This window comes from Aphelocoma coerulescens, chromosome 2 (genome assembly GCF_041296385.1).
Source record: "Aphelocoma coerulescens isolate FSJ_1873_10779 chromosome 2, UR_Acoe_1.0, whole genome shotgun sequence".
Classification (NCBI taxonomy): Eukaryota; Metazoa; Chordata; class Aves; order Passeriformes; family Corvidae; genus Aphelocoma; species Aphelocoma coerulescens.
The window spans coordinates 19,841,297-19,857,976 of record NC_091015.1 but is presented as its reverse complement, the minus strand read 5'-3'; the positions used below and the strand labels follow the sequence as shown (position 1 = coordinate 19,857,976).

The 16,680-nt window shown below is 36.0% G+C and overlaps 1 protein-coding gene across 1 annotated transcript in view; it reads left to right on the top strand.

The window, feature by feature from the left end:
• Positions 1–16,680, top strand: part of MALRD1 (MAM and LDL receptor class A domain containing 1) — a 242,766-nt gene that overhangs the window by 55,517 nt on the left and 170,569 nt on the right. Inside the window, exons 14-17 of the mRNA XM_069004716.1 lie at positions 5,280–5,432; positions 5,579–5,684; positions 6,983–7,350; positions 8,920–9,332. Coding sequence (XP_068860817.1) covers positions 5,280–5,432; positions 5,579–5,684; positions 6,983–7,350; positions 8,920–9,332 — 1,040 coding nt within the window. The remainder of the gene's footprint in view (positions 1–5,279; positions 5,433–5,578; positions 5,685–6,982; positions 7,351–8,919; positions 9,333–16,680) is intronic.

The following is a 16,680-nucleotide window of genomic DNA, read 5'->3' as shown; positions in this document are numbered from 1 at the left end:
AATGGCTACCTTCATATAAGTAATAAAAATCTCCTCAGTGTTATAAGAAATATTCCCCATATTTTCCATTACTAATCTTGGCAAAACATAAAACTTCTGCTGTAGTTATATAGTAACTCTTCCTAAGTCTCCTTTTTAGAGTCAAATCTTGCACACCAAAATGGCTGTCTCATATGCTTGCTGCTCCATTTCAGCCAGACAAATCAGTAATTTTTAAGGGTGAGACCAGAAACAACAGCCAGATCAGAAAATGGGCTTAAGTCCAAGGAGTAAAAATATTACCAGCTTGTAAATTGAAGATACCTAATACTGGAAGTGCCTAGATAACTGCATAAAAATCGGTTTATGGACGTTAAATGGGGAAGGGATGGGACTAAAATCCCATCTGCAGAGAAAGGACAACATCTTTGACAGTGGACAAGAAATGGCTGCAAAAGCTGCATTGCTTGAGCTTGCTGGTGTAGGAGAGAAGTAACCATGGCACTGGAGGGAGCCAGGGCAGGAGGGACCCAGGTTGCTCTGGGGGAAAGACTGAGACCAGCTGATTAAAGTGCCTCTGATACAGTGTCAGGAGAGAAACAATAATGGAAGATTAAATGCCTGGGAAGAGAGAATAAAAAAAGTAGAGAATGGGAATGAGGAACACGGACATGGAGCAGTGATGTTTTGGGAGGGATTGGTATAAAGTGTGGCCATGAAGTGACAAAGAACTGAGACTGCTTGAGAGGACCTGGAGCAGGGAGCTGCCTGGGGAAATAAGATAAGAGAGTGAGGATTTCCAGTTTTCCAGTGGTTCTAGGACTGAGATAAGGGGTCACAGAAGAGCAGTTGTGTAGTAGGTAAAACAGGAAGTAAGCTGTGGGAAAGAAGAGCATTGAGGAAAGGCCAAGGGCATTTTTCTGACAGAGACCACACACACTTTCAGAATTTCTATAGAACCCAGAAGTCTTAAGTCTAATTTGTCTACTTCTTTCAGCAAATACCTATATAGTATTTTTTTGCCAAAACCTGTTACATTGTATAGTTACTCTTACTTGGTTTCCAGCAAATTATTCAGTGTGATGAGAAATATTGAATGAGCTTCAGTGGCAGAGAAAAGAGGGTGAATAACAAGAAGACCTGAATAATGACTATGGGGTCTTATTTTTGTATAATTCAGTAAAAACAGGAGCTTCCCCTTCAGTTTTATAGAATATTTTTAGAATTTTATTTTCCTCCTGTAAAAGTCTCAATCTTTGTAAGTCCCTGCATCTGAGTTAGGAGACACGTAGTACTGTTGTTGTTAAAAATGTCGGTGCACAGTGAAATCACTAGAATTATTTATAACAAAACCCCTTTACTCTGCATATTTTGCCTTCGTTACATGCAAAGCTATTTCTCATTTCACAAGTGATATACACCTCTCTGTTATGTATAAGTCATGTCTGTCTAATACTAAAAAGCCCACATGACTGAAATCAAAAAGAGGTCTGTTGCAATTTCATGGCTATTGAAATGGATTTCCCAACAGAATTTAGCAAAACAAAATGTTCTGGAGTGCTTTGTTCATGTAGCTATCTGTAGAGCAGACTATTATACCTACTTGTTTTAAACCTTTATGTTTTAAGTGTGGATTTTTTTGTTTTGGTTATTTTGTTGGGGTTTTTTTTTGGGGGGGGGGAGGTGGTAGTGGTGGTTATTTTTTTCAAAATTGTAGCAGTTAATATTTGGAGATTAAAAGTGAGGGAAGGGGAAACTCTGCCTTGGATTTTGTAAAGATCAAACTTGTTTGATCTTCAAGTAGTGACTTGCTTTTTGTCTTTTTTTTTGTTTGTTTGTTTGTTTGTTTGTTTTTTCCAGTTAGCATTACTTCTTGCTGATGAACTTTTGCATTAATTTTTTTACTGGCCTCTATTCAGTCACTGTAAAAATTAGGCCAATGCATCTACAAAGTAATGGTGTTATTTGAGTGAGTGTATATAATGAAATTACTAAATAGTAGCTGGGATAGAAAACATAAAAATGAGAAGGAAGATTTGTGTTTCAGTGTGTTTGTATTATAAAGAGGGTTAAAATAGTTTAAGATGACTGTGTGTAGAGTTAAACTGGTTCCTAGAACTGATGATAATTTTATTTTTGCCATCTAGTAATAAGTTCCTAAATTTATCTTAAAACTGTGGATTAAAAATTAGTGTAATGTTTATTGACATATTGGACCCTTTAGAAATAGTTTTTAAGTAAAAGAAAATATTATAAGCCGGGAGTAATGATGATATCTCTTCACCTGGATTTTTAAATTTATGGTGCATTCTGTATAAATTTACACAAGCTGAAAGACAAGGAGATATTTTGGGGGCTGCAGAGATTTATGAACTTCCATTCTTGAAGAAATGTTAATATCTTAAACACTTGTTTTTAAAATACTGGTTTGAGTAGGACTGTTTATTAAATTCTTATTAGGTGTCACTTTGCTAACAGAGAAACTGCACATCTGATTTGTGGAGGCGTTTGAATAAAGCTCCTCAAAACAGAAAAGGCAAAAGCACTTTGCATAAGAACCCAAAATCAGGAAGAAATCTAGGGTTTTGTGACAACAAGTCAGCTCAGAGAAAACTGAATCTGTTGAAGATGTAAAGGCAGCTTTCTCAAAGCATCAACAAAGCCAACCACTCTCAAATGCTGTGCTCACAGTGTCACTGATTCCTTCTTGATTAGTGAGGGAGCTTGTTAAAAAAGATGCTAAAAGGGGCAGCAAGGAAAAATGTATCCAAACAGGTGGCATGGATACCACTAGAAGTTAAATAGCATCAAACACATGGTTGAAGTATTTTCTAAATGAAAAATATAGAAAAGACGACGAATTTTGGTAGGTTAAATGTAAAAACACAGTAAGGATGACAAAAGAAGTTTAAGAAACACTAGCAATAAATTAATCAGCATGTGAAGAGAAGACAGCCTAGCAGAGCCCATAGGCTCAAGTGATGATTAGAGTATAAAGACAGCACATGAGAAAATAAAAGAAATAGGACAAAAGCAAAAACAAAAGTCTTAGGAGAGAAGGCAGATTAGTTTGTATGAGTTCATTGTGAGAGAAAGTACAAAAGTACCCAAGCAAGAGCCTTTTTTTCTGAATAATCTGTCTGAAATGGAAGTGCCAGTCGAAGAAGTTATGGGACAAGACAATTAGAAAATTGAAGTGTTATCAAGCATCAAGATCCAAGTGTGTTTCACCCAGGCTCTACCAGTTTGCTCTATTCTTGTATTCTTGTATTTTCCCTAGGTGTTAAATAGTTGGTTTGAGATTTAGTTGAAGGTTTCAGGGTTATTTTATCTTAGTGTACTCATCCATGCTTAAGCTAAATGGTCTGGTGCATCCTTTCTTTTGTGTTTTGTCTGTGTTACAAGTTACAGATGCAAGAAGTCTGGGCTCAGACTTAACAGTTTTATCTTGTTTACTTGCCTCATTTGGTGTAACCATCTGTGTCCAAGGTCTGTCATATTCTTTGTTGCTGTTCTCTGGGGAATGTGTGATGGTTTCTTCTATCGAGTAAAAAGCAAATCAAAAATAGCTCTCCATATTCCTTTTTCATTATGTTCTCTCTGGAGATTTTCAGTCATTTCTCTCATGCCTAGGTCCTTGAATATTTGCAGATATATTTTGTCTTCATTTTATTCTATCAAAGCATTCTGTCAAAAAACTCCTTCCTTCTGTTTTTTAGTCACATTTGATTTGCATCACTTTATCGTTGGCATTTCTGACCCACATACACCATATGTAGAGCAAACTTATATTTTCTTTGACCTCTTAAACATTATTTGTTCTTCCACATTTGTGGAATGTTTTTTGTTTTAAGCTAACTGTGGATTTTTAAGTGCTTTGCTTAATAATTCACAAAACCTTCTCTTTTTAGAAGCTATAGCCATCAATATAACTAACATGCCTCATTAGTAATTTTTCATTCTTTCTAAAAAATTATGCATAACTTAGTGTAACATAGTTTCTAAAGAGAAAAACAAAATCAAGCACAACAAATAAAAAAACCTCCCATAATTTCCATAAATAAACACTGATGTAATCTTATTCCCCATGAGACTTCATATGATTCTGATATGTGCATATTCTACATACCATTTTATGACCATAGCATAATATGACCACTGAAAGCTGTGATAAGAATTATAAAATAATGGCAGAATTCTGACAGTCATACCTGACTATTTGCTTTATTTATTCTAGGTATATGATTAATAAATTATTACTTAAAATCTTTAAATAATTCTCTTAATGTTTTCCATTTAGTTATATTTACAGGAATAAAAATATGATTTTGTGATTTAATGAAGATTTTTTATAAAATGCAGGAGAGGAAAACATGATGTAAAGAAGAAATTCTTTACTGTGGAAGTGGTGAGCTGCTGGAACAAGTTGACCAGAAAAGCTGTGAATAGTCCATCCCTGGAAGTGTTCAAGGGCAGGTTGGATGGGACTCTGAGCAGCCAGGTCTAGTGGGAGCTGTCCCCGCCCATGGCAGCGGGGTTGGAACTAGAAAATCTTTAAGGTCCCTTCCAACCCAGATCATTCCATGATTCTATGTTTCTTCATTGTAACATAATCAATATTATTCAGTTTACATTCATTCATAAATGACACCCTTCCACTCCTTTTTTTTCCTTTATTTTCTAAAATATTGCTGCTCTTTTAAATGAAGAATTGAAGAATGCAGCTGAATGCAGCTTTTCATATCTTTTTCACTTCAGTAGTTTGTGTTTCAGGGATTACAAATATCACAGTGTCTCACTAATGCCTGATATTTAACTTTATTCCAATTATGAATAGAGGAAGGATTTTTTTATCATTAGCATACTTGCTGGCGTTTAGGAAAAAGGGGATTTAATTTCTGTCTCCAACAAAAAAAAGATCTTGCAGAAGGTTTGTTGCTGCTTTGCATGCCCAATGTTCTTGCTCCATACCAGGAGGCCTGTGAGGTCTTTTTTCAGCACCTCCTTGCCTGCTTTGAGTGCTTTGGCAGAAGCAGCCTAAGAGAGAAGGAGTTGTTTCACTGAATACAGTGCACGTAGCGATGGCTTGGTTGTTCCTCTGTGGCTGCTCTTTTACTCAGCTGTTCCTAAGCAAATACCTCATGTCTGGTATGAAGCCACTCTGCTTCTCCATGCCCCTTTCCTGGACTTATTTCTAGAATATTGGTGACATATTAGAAACATTTTATTTGCTCTTCATATTGCAAAGCTCATTTATTAATGTTGGGTATAGAAATGAAATGTCTCATTCTTTATTCCAGCTGCTGTGTGTGACTTTGAAAGAGAGAGCTGTGGCTGGATTGAAACTGTAAATGCAGATGAATTTGACTGGGTAAGAAGTTCCAGCAGTGCTCTTCCAGCCGCATTTCAGAAGCAAGCCCCTCCATGGGATCACACCTATAATAAACCTGAAGGTAAGACAAGCCAGGCCTAGAAACAGAGAAGTGGAATAGATAAACCATCTCTTAAAACAGATTTTAAGTGGAGACCATGAATGCTTTAAAAACCTTTAGAAACCCTTTATTTCTTCAGCCTAAAAAGTTGTTTTCTGTTTTAACAGGTCATTTTATGTTCATTCTGAAGAACAGCAGCAGCATTTCACAAATAGCTCAGCTACGAAGCCCGAAGTTCAGGCAAACTGGATCAAATTGCACACTGTCCTTTTGGTAAGGAATAATTTACATTTAAAATTCCCAGATCATCTCACATTGCTTCTCTTGGACTGAAATTGAAGTTATAGTCTGAAATAGATACACCTTTCTCTGAAGAATTTATTTAATTTTATTCTGACAGCATAGAGTCTTCATTGTGAACAATATGCAGATATAACATGAAGCACTTGGAGAATAAAAACAGAAACATGACATGACTTTGTTTTCAGGCTCTGAGCAAAATTACAGTAAATGATTGTGCCTGCATATATGTGGGCAACTACCACAGTCTTTTTGCTAACAATTCTTTGGTTAAGTAAATTTAAATATGTGGGGGTTTTTTTGAGAAAAGGAAAGCATTGAAAAATCTAGTAGGTCCTTGAGTCACTTACAGTATCCAAAAGTAGATGTCATCATTTTTAATTGAAAGTCCCAGTGTGATAACTGGTTCTTTGCTTTCCCTTCTTTATATACACAGAAAAAAAAACAAAACCAAAAAAATATAAAAACAAAACAAAACAAACAAACAAAAAAAACCCAAAACCACACACAACAAAAAATCAGCCATCAAACCCAAACAGACATCTTCAGTAATTGTCTTCTCAGTGTTTGTGCAAACTTGTCAAAGATGGACAAAAAAAACATAACTGTGATAATTTGTTTACTATGGCCAAATTGGTGCTACTGTTTAATTAAAGATTTGGCCTGACCTTGGTGTTATTAAGTGCAGTTTGTCTCAGTGAGGTCAAATACATCTGCCACAGGAAGTGGAATTGTCTTTTTATCTGAGATTCATGACTTGAAGTTGGACATTACAAGTTGTTGGTTGTATATCTGCTTCTGCTTCCAGTTTTGTTGTACAATTGCCAACCTAAGTATTTAATAGCTTTAAATGTTGGAGAAGGCAACATGTTAACAATAACTAACTTAGATAGAAGGCATGCTTATGCATTCGGTAAGTGTTCTGTTTTTCCTTCTTGAAACTTTACAATTACGTACTGAATTACATTTATAAAAAGACATTACACATCTGAGTGAGCAGTGTTTGTTGCTTAATATGAAAGGAAATGTGTCTCTTCAGTTATGGGTTTCAATTTAATGAAGTATCCTTCTTCTCTCAAAATTTTCAATTCTTGAAACGAGGCCTAGACTGATAGCAGTTTATCCTACCATCATTCAGAAAATGGATGGAATTACGGGCACTGTGGACTTCCTATGTATCACAGAGATATAACAGAAAAGGTACTGGTCATTGTAACTGATGTCCATTTTCATCACTTGTCCCCTTAACATTCTTATTTTTATCATTTTAGGTATTACAATTACGGACAGTCAGTTGGGGCAGCAGAGCTGCAATTGATTGTGGATGGGCTGAAACAGCCTACTGTCCTTTGGAGGACGTATTACAATGAGGGAAATCAATGGTTGAAGGCAGTCATTCAGCTTGGACGCCTTCCACATCCTTTCCAATTTTCACTTGATAAAATCAGTCTGGGTTTTTATGAGGGCGTCTCAGCCATTGATGATATTAGATTTGAAAACTGTGCTCTCCCGCCTCCAGCATTAAATTGTGACGGTCCAAATCACTTCTGGTGCAGAGACACAAAAGCATGTATTGACAGTTTATTGGTCTGTGATCTTGTGGATGACTGTGGGGATGGATCGGATGAAGACAGCTGTAGTAAGTACTTTCCACTATTGCTTACTTATGCCACACAAAAATTGACTTTCCAATTCATCCCTGGACTGAAAGAGTGCAGAATTGCTACAGCCAGTAATGATTCCACTGAATACAGTTAGTGATGAAACAGAATGGTAATTTTAAACTTAAATGCATATGATGAGCTACAACTGAGGGTAAATGGAATTCAATCTCCTTTATCCAAAACAATTCTATTTTTTTAACTTGTGTAAAACATGACCATTCATTACAAGTTTATTTTAAAAGAGAGGATTTAGTCTGACAGTTGTTTTGGGTCAATGTGATATCTTTAATTTTACTGACAGAAGTACAGCAAAAGGTGTACTGATGGACTGAGAGGAGTGCATGTCCTGCCTCTTCTTAGTACCTATACTCTTCCTATCAAATAATATGTTAAAATATCTATGCCACAGATAGGAGTCATGTTGGACATATTTGTCCACCTCAAAGAAAGAACTTGAAAGTACTGAGGAAAGCTATGAGTCATTCAAATTTTTGACATTCACCTTGAGTGCTGAAGGGTGCTGTTGATGGTTTTTCCCCTGAAGCATGCATTCATCAATTTTAAGAACTCAAGAACATTAATATAAAATAAAATTAACTGTCATTTGCTTTATCACTTCCTGAGATAACTAAATTATGCAAATCACAATCAGTTTGAGAAACAGGGGGCACCTTACATGCTTGAGGTGATATCTCTCTACAGTAATATTTGCTGAATATCAACTTAAAACTGCTCTAAATTTAAAAGAGAGTGAAGGCTTTCCATCTTGTCTTAGTTTTTCTGCTTGCAGAATGTCTAGCTTCTTTATAACCCATTTTGAGGTCTACAATAAGATTTGAGCTGAAGTTTTTAACATCATTAAATGCAACAGCTCAATTTAAAAAAATTGTTATAATGTCAGTTACTGCTTATGAAAAGCAGATGCAAAGTTGGAATGCAAATTCATGACCTCTGACACATTTTATTGTTTTATATTAGAGGTAATCAATATATTTTGCCTTGGTGTCAAATAAAAAAAGCGCAGTTCTGTTATAAACTCTTTGATTTAGCCTTGATAAAGCTAGCATGTTAATATTATTGATAATAAAGATCTAGACCACAATGTGTTTTTAGGACTACATCTCCCGTGCAAAAATACATTAGATCACTTATCACACATACCTACAAGACAGTATGGTGTGGTTTATTTCATCTAATTAACCTCTGTTGATCTGTTCACTTTCAGTTAAAGAACTTTACAGTCTTTAATTTTAATAGTACATAAAATTAATAACATGGATAATTTTTTCACAGTTCTGTTTATTCAGTAAATTAAGTACAATTTGACAGATATATATTGAAAGATAATATTGAAAATAATTTTTTTTATGTACAGACAAGTGTACATATATCCTTCAGACGGGAATGCCTTCAAGGAGAAGTAGATATGCATTTTTTCTATACATTAGAAATAAATTTTTGTAAGGATAAAAAAAAAATATATTAAATCACTATCCCCTTTTGATACTGTTTTTTTTATTTTTGACGGTCTGTTTACATTTCAGACCCTGACCTACAGTGTAACTTTGAGAATGGGCTGTGCAATTGGCAGCAGGATGTAGAGGATGACTTTGACTGGATCAGAATCCAGGGTCCAACCCCCACCGTTAATACAGGCCCATTAAAGGATCACACGACAGGCACAGCCAGGGGACACTACCTTTACCTGGAATCCTCTGAGCCACGCCAATTCCAAGATAAAGCAGTTTTGCTTAGTCCTCTTTTCAACCCTTCTGGCAATGGAACCTGTGTTTTCCGCTTTCATTATCATATGTTTGGAAAAGAAGTTTATAAGCTGTCAGTCTTCCAAAGAACTGTGAGTAATACTAAGGGATGGCTGTTGTGGTACAAGTTTGGAAATCAAGAAAACAGATGGATCAGACAGACACTCTTCATCAGCAGTTCTAAGCCATTTCAGGTATGATCCTTCTAGGTTTTGAAGTGCTTATTTACTGTGTCGTAAAACACTGAGAGTATATAAATGACCGCACAATCTCAAAGCTATTTGTAACTGTCTGATCAAACTATTGTCCAATCAAACAATTTTAAATTGTTTGTTGGGTTTTTTGAGGAAATGTGTGAAATATTTTTGTTCCTGTTGTTACATTAACTTTTCCCCCTAAACTGCTTAATTTTAATGTTTTTAATATGTGTTATTTAAAATAGATACTGGTTTTATTTTTCAAGGATTTGGTGAAAAAATCTTATCCAAATCTACTGCAAAACAGCTTGATTTGTTAATGTAAAGACTGTTCAAAAGAATATCCTCTGCTCTGCCTTACTTTTCAAGAGTTACAAATTAACCTTTAATTATATAATGCCAGTAAATACATCAATTCAAAATATTTGGCTGCTGGCTTAGACTAAAAGTCAAAAATCATTTGGAGAAAGATATGATTATAATAAGTTACAGCTATAAATATTGACTTATTTTCTCATCTTTTAAATATTGTATCTATTATTTATCTTTCACTGTGTGTGATCTGTTTGTTCCAGTGGGATATTCTGCTGGGTTATTAGAGGAGACATTAGTTCACTTGATTGTCAACTGGTCATAAAATTAACTTAACACCCCCCTCTCCCTCCCACCATATTATAAAAAGAAACATTTTCCACCTTCCTTTTAAATCTGATATAGTGCAATATTTTCTTTAGATTGTTCATATTTATTTCCCAAAACACTATTTTTAAGTAGAGAGGAGTTTTCTCCTCTTTGGAGGAAAAGGCATTAATATTACTGTGGATGCAAAGAGGCACCTGGAAGGAGAGTGTTCGTTTTGTGTCAAGATATTTTGTAGAAATGAAGGCATATAAACATAATGCTATCGAAGCCCCCTTCCCTTCCCTTCCCTTCCCTTCCCTTCCCTTCCCTTCCCTTCCCTTCCCTTCCCTTCCCTTCCCTTCCCTTCCCTTCCCCTTCCCCTTCCCCTTCCCCTTCCCCTTCCCCTTCCCCTTCCCCTTCCCCTTCCCCTTCCCCTTCCCCTTCCCCTTCCCCTTCCCCTTCCCCTTCCCCTTCCCCTTCCCCTTCCCCTTCCCCTTCCCCTTCCCCTTCCCCTTCCCCTTCCCCTTCCCCTTCCCTCCCATTCTATGTTTAGTGGTTTATCTAAAGAGCTATAAACCTACATATCCTGTATTTGACCTCCTGAGAGTTAGGAAGGTCTATTCAGTAACTGAAATGTTTTTCATGTGTTAATGTTGTAGGGTTTTCTGTTGTACTCGTCCAGTTCTGTGCAGGGAATTTCAAAGATCGTATATTATTTTGATGTAGTTTTGTTTCTCCTACTCATTTTTGAGGGGCATGAGGTGTAAGTTTGATTGTTCTGAAGAAAGAGATCAAGGACTGATGTTCATTATTGCGTATTGTGTATCTTATAATGGAGCTTGCCTTGTCACAACCTACAACACTTCCACACTCAGAAATTTTGAAGAGAGCAAGTCGTGTTGTTTCTACTAAGTTGCCAAGTGCTGATCTCTTTGTCAGTCAGACTTTAATTTTGATTTTTTCTCCTCTAAATGTATGAGGTAATCATACGTCTGAGATATCTCCTCTTCCTCTTTCCTCCCTATGTAAGTAGGTCATTTGTTTACCACATTCCAAGAAATAATCACTATAAATAGGAAATCCCTAAATTCACATTTTCAGTTTATTTGCTAAGCATGGGAAGCCAACTTTGGGAGTATATAAACAATTGTGCCTATACACCAACTCCTAGGAAAAGGAGGAATTTTTAGCCAAAAATTCAAAGCAGCAAAGAGAACCTCTTGAAAGACAGATTCAATTTTGAAAGTTTTGAACTCTATAGGTGTGAAACTGTAGGCCCTTTAATTGAATGCTCTGGCAGAAACCCAAAGGCAACAGCAGACTCCCTTGGCTCACACCAGCTCCCAATAAGGCTCAGAATCTTAATTTTGTCAGGACAGCTTTTTCTAGCTTCCATTAAACCATGGTGACATTTGCTGATGTACCATCAGATGTTTTACACCAGAGTGTTAAATATGACATCAATGAGAACAATGGAAGTAGCTGGATGAGGAGAAGATAAATTAAGAGCTAAATTATTTAATTGAAAGGAATGCAGTTTTCTGAGACAAAATTAAGCACCTCTGTCAAATACTACTATGGACAAGTAGTAAAAATGGTCCCAAATATACATGCTTATAAAAACTTTGCAGCTTTATTGATCTAGAGTTTCTCTTCCTCTGCAAAGGATGTTATTGGCAAGAAAATATATTTTTTTTTTTTAATTGGAAAAATTCAAGTTTAAAATAAATTCCTTATAAATGATTCCTTTTAATTTTATGAGATACTTGTTTCAACATGAGAAAACCCCACTGTTGAGTGTCCTTGTCTCTTTACTTGATCTGCACTTATTTTCATCCTCAGGAGCTTACCTACATGTTTTTAGGTAAACACTTGAAAATGTAGTAAAATAAGATTCTCTCTGTGGTAACCTAGTCATATTGATGATGAATAGTGTTTGCTTTTATCTTCCTTGGAATAATTGCATCTAAAATAGTTTCTTCTCAGAACAAAGTGCAAAGATTCTATTTCAACATTTCAGAAAAATTTTGCTCTCTTAGCTTGCTCTATTCATTCAGACTTCTGATGATCCAGAAAAGGAAATGATGACACGTGAAAAATGGCAAAATTCTGTATCTCAATCCTTTTGGACACTGTAGTCTCCTTTTTGTCATGCTGTAAATCACATACCTTCCATGTCTGTCATAAGAGACTTAAGGCAACTTTACTATATTGCAAAACACATTGTTAAAAAGAATCATTATCTTTACCCCCAATACAGTTATTCACTTTTTGCTCATCTGCAAACTATATGTTTATCTCTGTAAACAAGGATGGTTATAGATTTTGATACTTCAAAATCTAAGTTATACATAAGGGAGTCTATCATTCTTTTGTGATGAGTTTATAAAGATCAGTTTTGCTTTTTCTTCTTTGGCTCTTGCGAAATTTAAAAGTGCAAGTACACTGTTTAAGTACATAGTTAACTATTAATGCTATATTTGGTATCATTACTAAAAGTTTTAGTATTCTGAGTATCATATATAAAATCTTACTTGTCCCTTCAAATATAAAAGTTTTTCCATTTAAGTGTGAAAGATAAGGACCAAAATCAGGAGAAGATAAATAATGCAAAATAATGTTGCAATTAAGTAGATATAAAATGCATTTGATATTTCCCTATTTTACAAGTAGTTAAGAAAAATAAACAAAAAAATTCACTATAATAATTTTAATCTTTTTATCAGTTAGGTATTAGCTTAGAAAGGAATAGAATATTGATTGAAAATTAGAGTGATATATTTGCTATGAATATAGAAAAGCACTACAACACAAATATAAAACAACCTTATTTTTCCAACTGCTATTTTTATTATCTGTTGTGCTATCTTTTTGTACTATACAGGTACTTCTTGTATTATGTTTTTTAGTATGACTTTGGCATATCAGTTTGGTGTCAAATCCATATGTAGTGAACATACATCATTTACATCCGGGCTGTTACTGTACATCTTGTCAAGAGAGATAGGAAGGGCTAAAAGCCATACATAAAGTACTAAGCAGGTTAGGTTACAATCACATAGGCTGTTCTGCTTTTTCACCCTCTACTCTTTTCATTCCTCAGTGAGATGAGGTAGCAATTATTCTTTGGGGATTCTGATGATCTTCTATGTAATAAGCCAAACAGCATCACAAAAATGACTCTTATTTCTGCAATTCTTGCTGTTTCTTGCAATTACTTTTCTGAGAAAAGAGCGGGTTGATCAACAACCTCACCCCAACAGCCATTTCTGTAATGACAGACTCAGAATTCTGTGGTAAATGGAATTTTTGGTGTAATTCCATTTTACAAACTATTGTTATAGTAAGTTGGGGTTCTGTTTCAAACCAAAAGAGTCCAGTGTGGCAATTTGTGAGGCCTCAGAATGTAATGTCTTTCTTTTGTGCATTTCTACTGGTGATAATTATATTTCATACATGAATAATATGGGAAGACTTATAGTAAACTAAATACCCTTTTTACCAATTTAGGACAAGATAATGACTTACTAGTCTTCTTTTTTAGCTATAATATCCTTCAAGTAAGAAAATTAATTTTTTTTTCCTACATAGCAAGCATCAGAACCATGGAAATTGCAAGTTTTAGATCTTGTATCCCATTTCACAGCCCCTGAGAGAGAAATTTTCAGTGGGGCTTGTAACATCAATTCTTTTGTAGACAAACTTGTGTGAATTTTTCAATAATCTCTAATCATTAATTGATAGCCATTGGTTTGATATTCTGGACTTTTACTGGTGTATTCCAGAACACGGAGCTTACCAAACTCAACCAAACTTCTTTACATGCAACTTCTCTGGAAGAGTGTGCATTTCTCTTCATTGTCCCAAGGAGAAGTATTATTTCCTAGTGTGGAAAGCACAGGAAGAAAGAAAACAAATCAATGTAGTTGTGTATTTACCCATATTTTTGTAACATTAAACTGGGGAAAAAAAGAAAAAAAAGTGGAAATGTTTTGTTTAATGCCTTCTAGAACACTTGGGTAAACTGTGTTCCCTTTAGAAAAAGAGATGCTTGAGATTTAGCGGAGAAACATCTATTCAACAGTGTCACAAAGAAGCTTCATAGAGAAAGATTTTTAGTGATTTTTCTGAATACAGAGAATGAGAGGTATTCTGTGAAATCATTAAGTAACACAATCCAAGCAAAAGGAGATAGTATTTTAGGAGGGTCTGTTCTGCAGTTCATTGCTGAGGGATGTTTCGGATGCAAGAAACTTCAAATGAAATCAGTAAGTAACTTGGCAAATTATCAGAAGAAATGTCTGTTAAGGGCTAGTAGCACGGTAATGCGGCTACGACCTCTCACCTGTGATATCCTGCTGAGAGTCTGGGTGCAACCAGTGCATGCTGGGTTTGCTCTTGCTGTGGATGTGGCAGCAGTCCGTGGGGAGACACACACTGCAGTTGGCTGGTCGGCCGACCCTGCCACCGTGCATCTGTGCTCAGGCTGTGAGGCTCGGTGCTGCACAGAGCTTTTGGTGCATTGGGAGGCTCACTCTTTTTGATATTCTAACTGTGATTTCAGATTTTCTGCAGTCACTTTCACCTTTATTGAACCAGGTTTATTATTGTCAAGTGTTGTTAGCCTTCTGCCTTGATTTGATTGTCTACTTGCTTCCTTCTTCAGGGCCTCATTTCAGCGTGTTTTGACATACCAGCAGGAGTTTGTTAATGTTTAGTCAGTCAGATACATATTTTTCATTAAAATCTGGTGTTGAAGCAGCTCTGAATTTATCAAGGACTTATCTAAGACATTTATTACACCTCTAATACCCACTTGTGACCATTTTTATTTTATTACTTTTGATCCATTCCCTGCTAGTAATTTCCACACAAAGATTTAGTCAGCATGGATTTCCACTCAAAAAACAGCTTCAATTTCAATTTTCAATTTATCATTCCTCATCTTCCTTCTCCTATTCTTATCCTTTGTACTTCCCCTTATAATCTGCTGGGATTAGTATTCAGGAATTCTTTTTTATTTTTTCCTTCTTTTTTTTTTCCCTGTCCTTTAAATGTTACGATTTGCTTTTGTTGCTTCTTTCTCCTCCAGTACTACTTCAAATAAATGGATATCCAGACATATTTGCTTCATCTCAGTAGCTCTTTTTCTGACTATTCTTCTCTGTCTCTGATCTGTGTGTTGGCTTCTTTCATCCCTGATACATGTTTGCATGTTGCATGGTACTCTTCAGGCTTTACATTTACATTGTGATGTTAGTTTCTGGTCTGTTTATAGTCATCCTTCTCATTTTTGTTTTCAGTGTGGCATTGTACAGCCTGTGGTTTCAGGCAAACCTACACAGTTTGCTATGTAGTCGGCTCTGGAGTAAGTCTTTATTAATTGGCTAATATGGACCTTTAAATATCCAAATGCACTGGATTGGGAAGAGACATTTGCACTAGATAAAAGATTGCTTAAATTCTCATCCAACCTGACTAGCACATTTCTCACCATTGTTGTAAAAAATTTCTTTCTTTATGTCCAATCTAAATCTCTTCTCTTTCAATTTAAAATCATTGCCCCTTGTCCTGTCAGTATAAACCTTGGTAAAAAGTCTCTCTCAATCTTTCTTATGAGCCAGCTTTAAGTATTGAAATGCTGCCATAAGGTCTCCACAGATCCTTCTTTTCTCTAAATTCAAATCTTTCATGCTGTCTTCATAGGAGAGATGTTCCAATAGGAGAGATGTTCCAATGCTCTGACCAGATTTTTCAGCCTTCCTCTAGACCTACTCTTAAACAGGTCCATGTCATTATTATGCTGGGGAATCCAGAGCTGGATGCAGCACTCCAGGTGTGGGCTCACCAGAGTGGAGCAGAGCAGCACAGTCACCTCCCTTGGCTGGCTGTCAACACTTTTTGTATGAAGCCCAGGGCAAAGCCTACACAATTCTGCAAGCTATTTAAACAAAAAGGAAAGAAACCCAACCAAACAAAAACAATAACCATATACCCAAACCCAAAAAGGTTGCTGTGTTACTGGTATTTAACACTCATGCCTTTTTAGGATGTGTCCTGGCAGGTGTGATGTGCAGAGATGGTTTCAGGGTGTCTGTGAACTGTTGCGGCCAGAGGTCACTGATGTCAGGCCAAATCATGTGGATTACTCCATGTCTGTCCAGTTGGAGTGTCAATGCCTTTGGTATGGCAGCTCTTGCACTCATATGATCTAAGCTCTCCACCATGTGCCATCCTCACGACCAGCATCAAGCAGGCCAGGAACAAAAGTGTACATATCTCATGTCAATTTCATGTTAATACGTCAAGCAGAACTTGTATAGGCTCTAGTTTGGACAACTCATGCTCAGGTTTCCTAACTAGTCCACAATCTAGGTCAGAAATAATATATATGTAGTGTGGACAATGTGGGAACCAGGGCACTTGTGGGAAGGGGTGAAAAACAACCTTAAGACTTTGTGGTTGGTGGTGAACTTTAGTGGAGACCATTCAATACCTACAGTATGAAGTAAAGTACCGATTTCAATATTTTCATATTGAAAATGTGTGTGGTGCAATGCAGTTTATTTGAAAGGGAAAAAGGAACATGAGTTTTAATAAAAGTCTCATCCCTAAACATCAGTTTTATCATTTTTGGTACATGGATTTCAGAGCATAGAAAATTGTGGAAACAAGGAAGTCACATGACAAGTCAGGAAAATATATTGTACAAACCTTCAGAGAA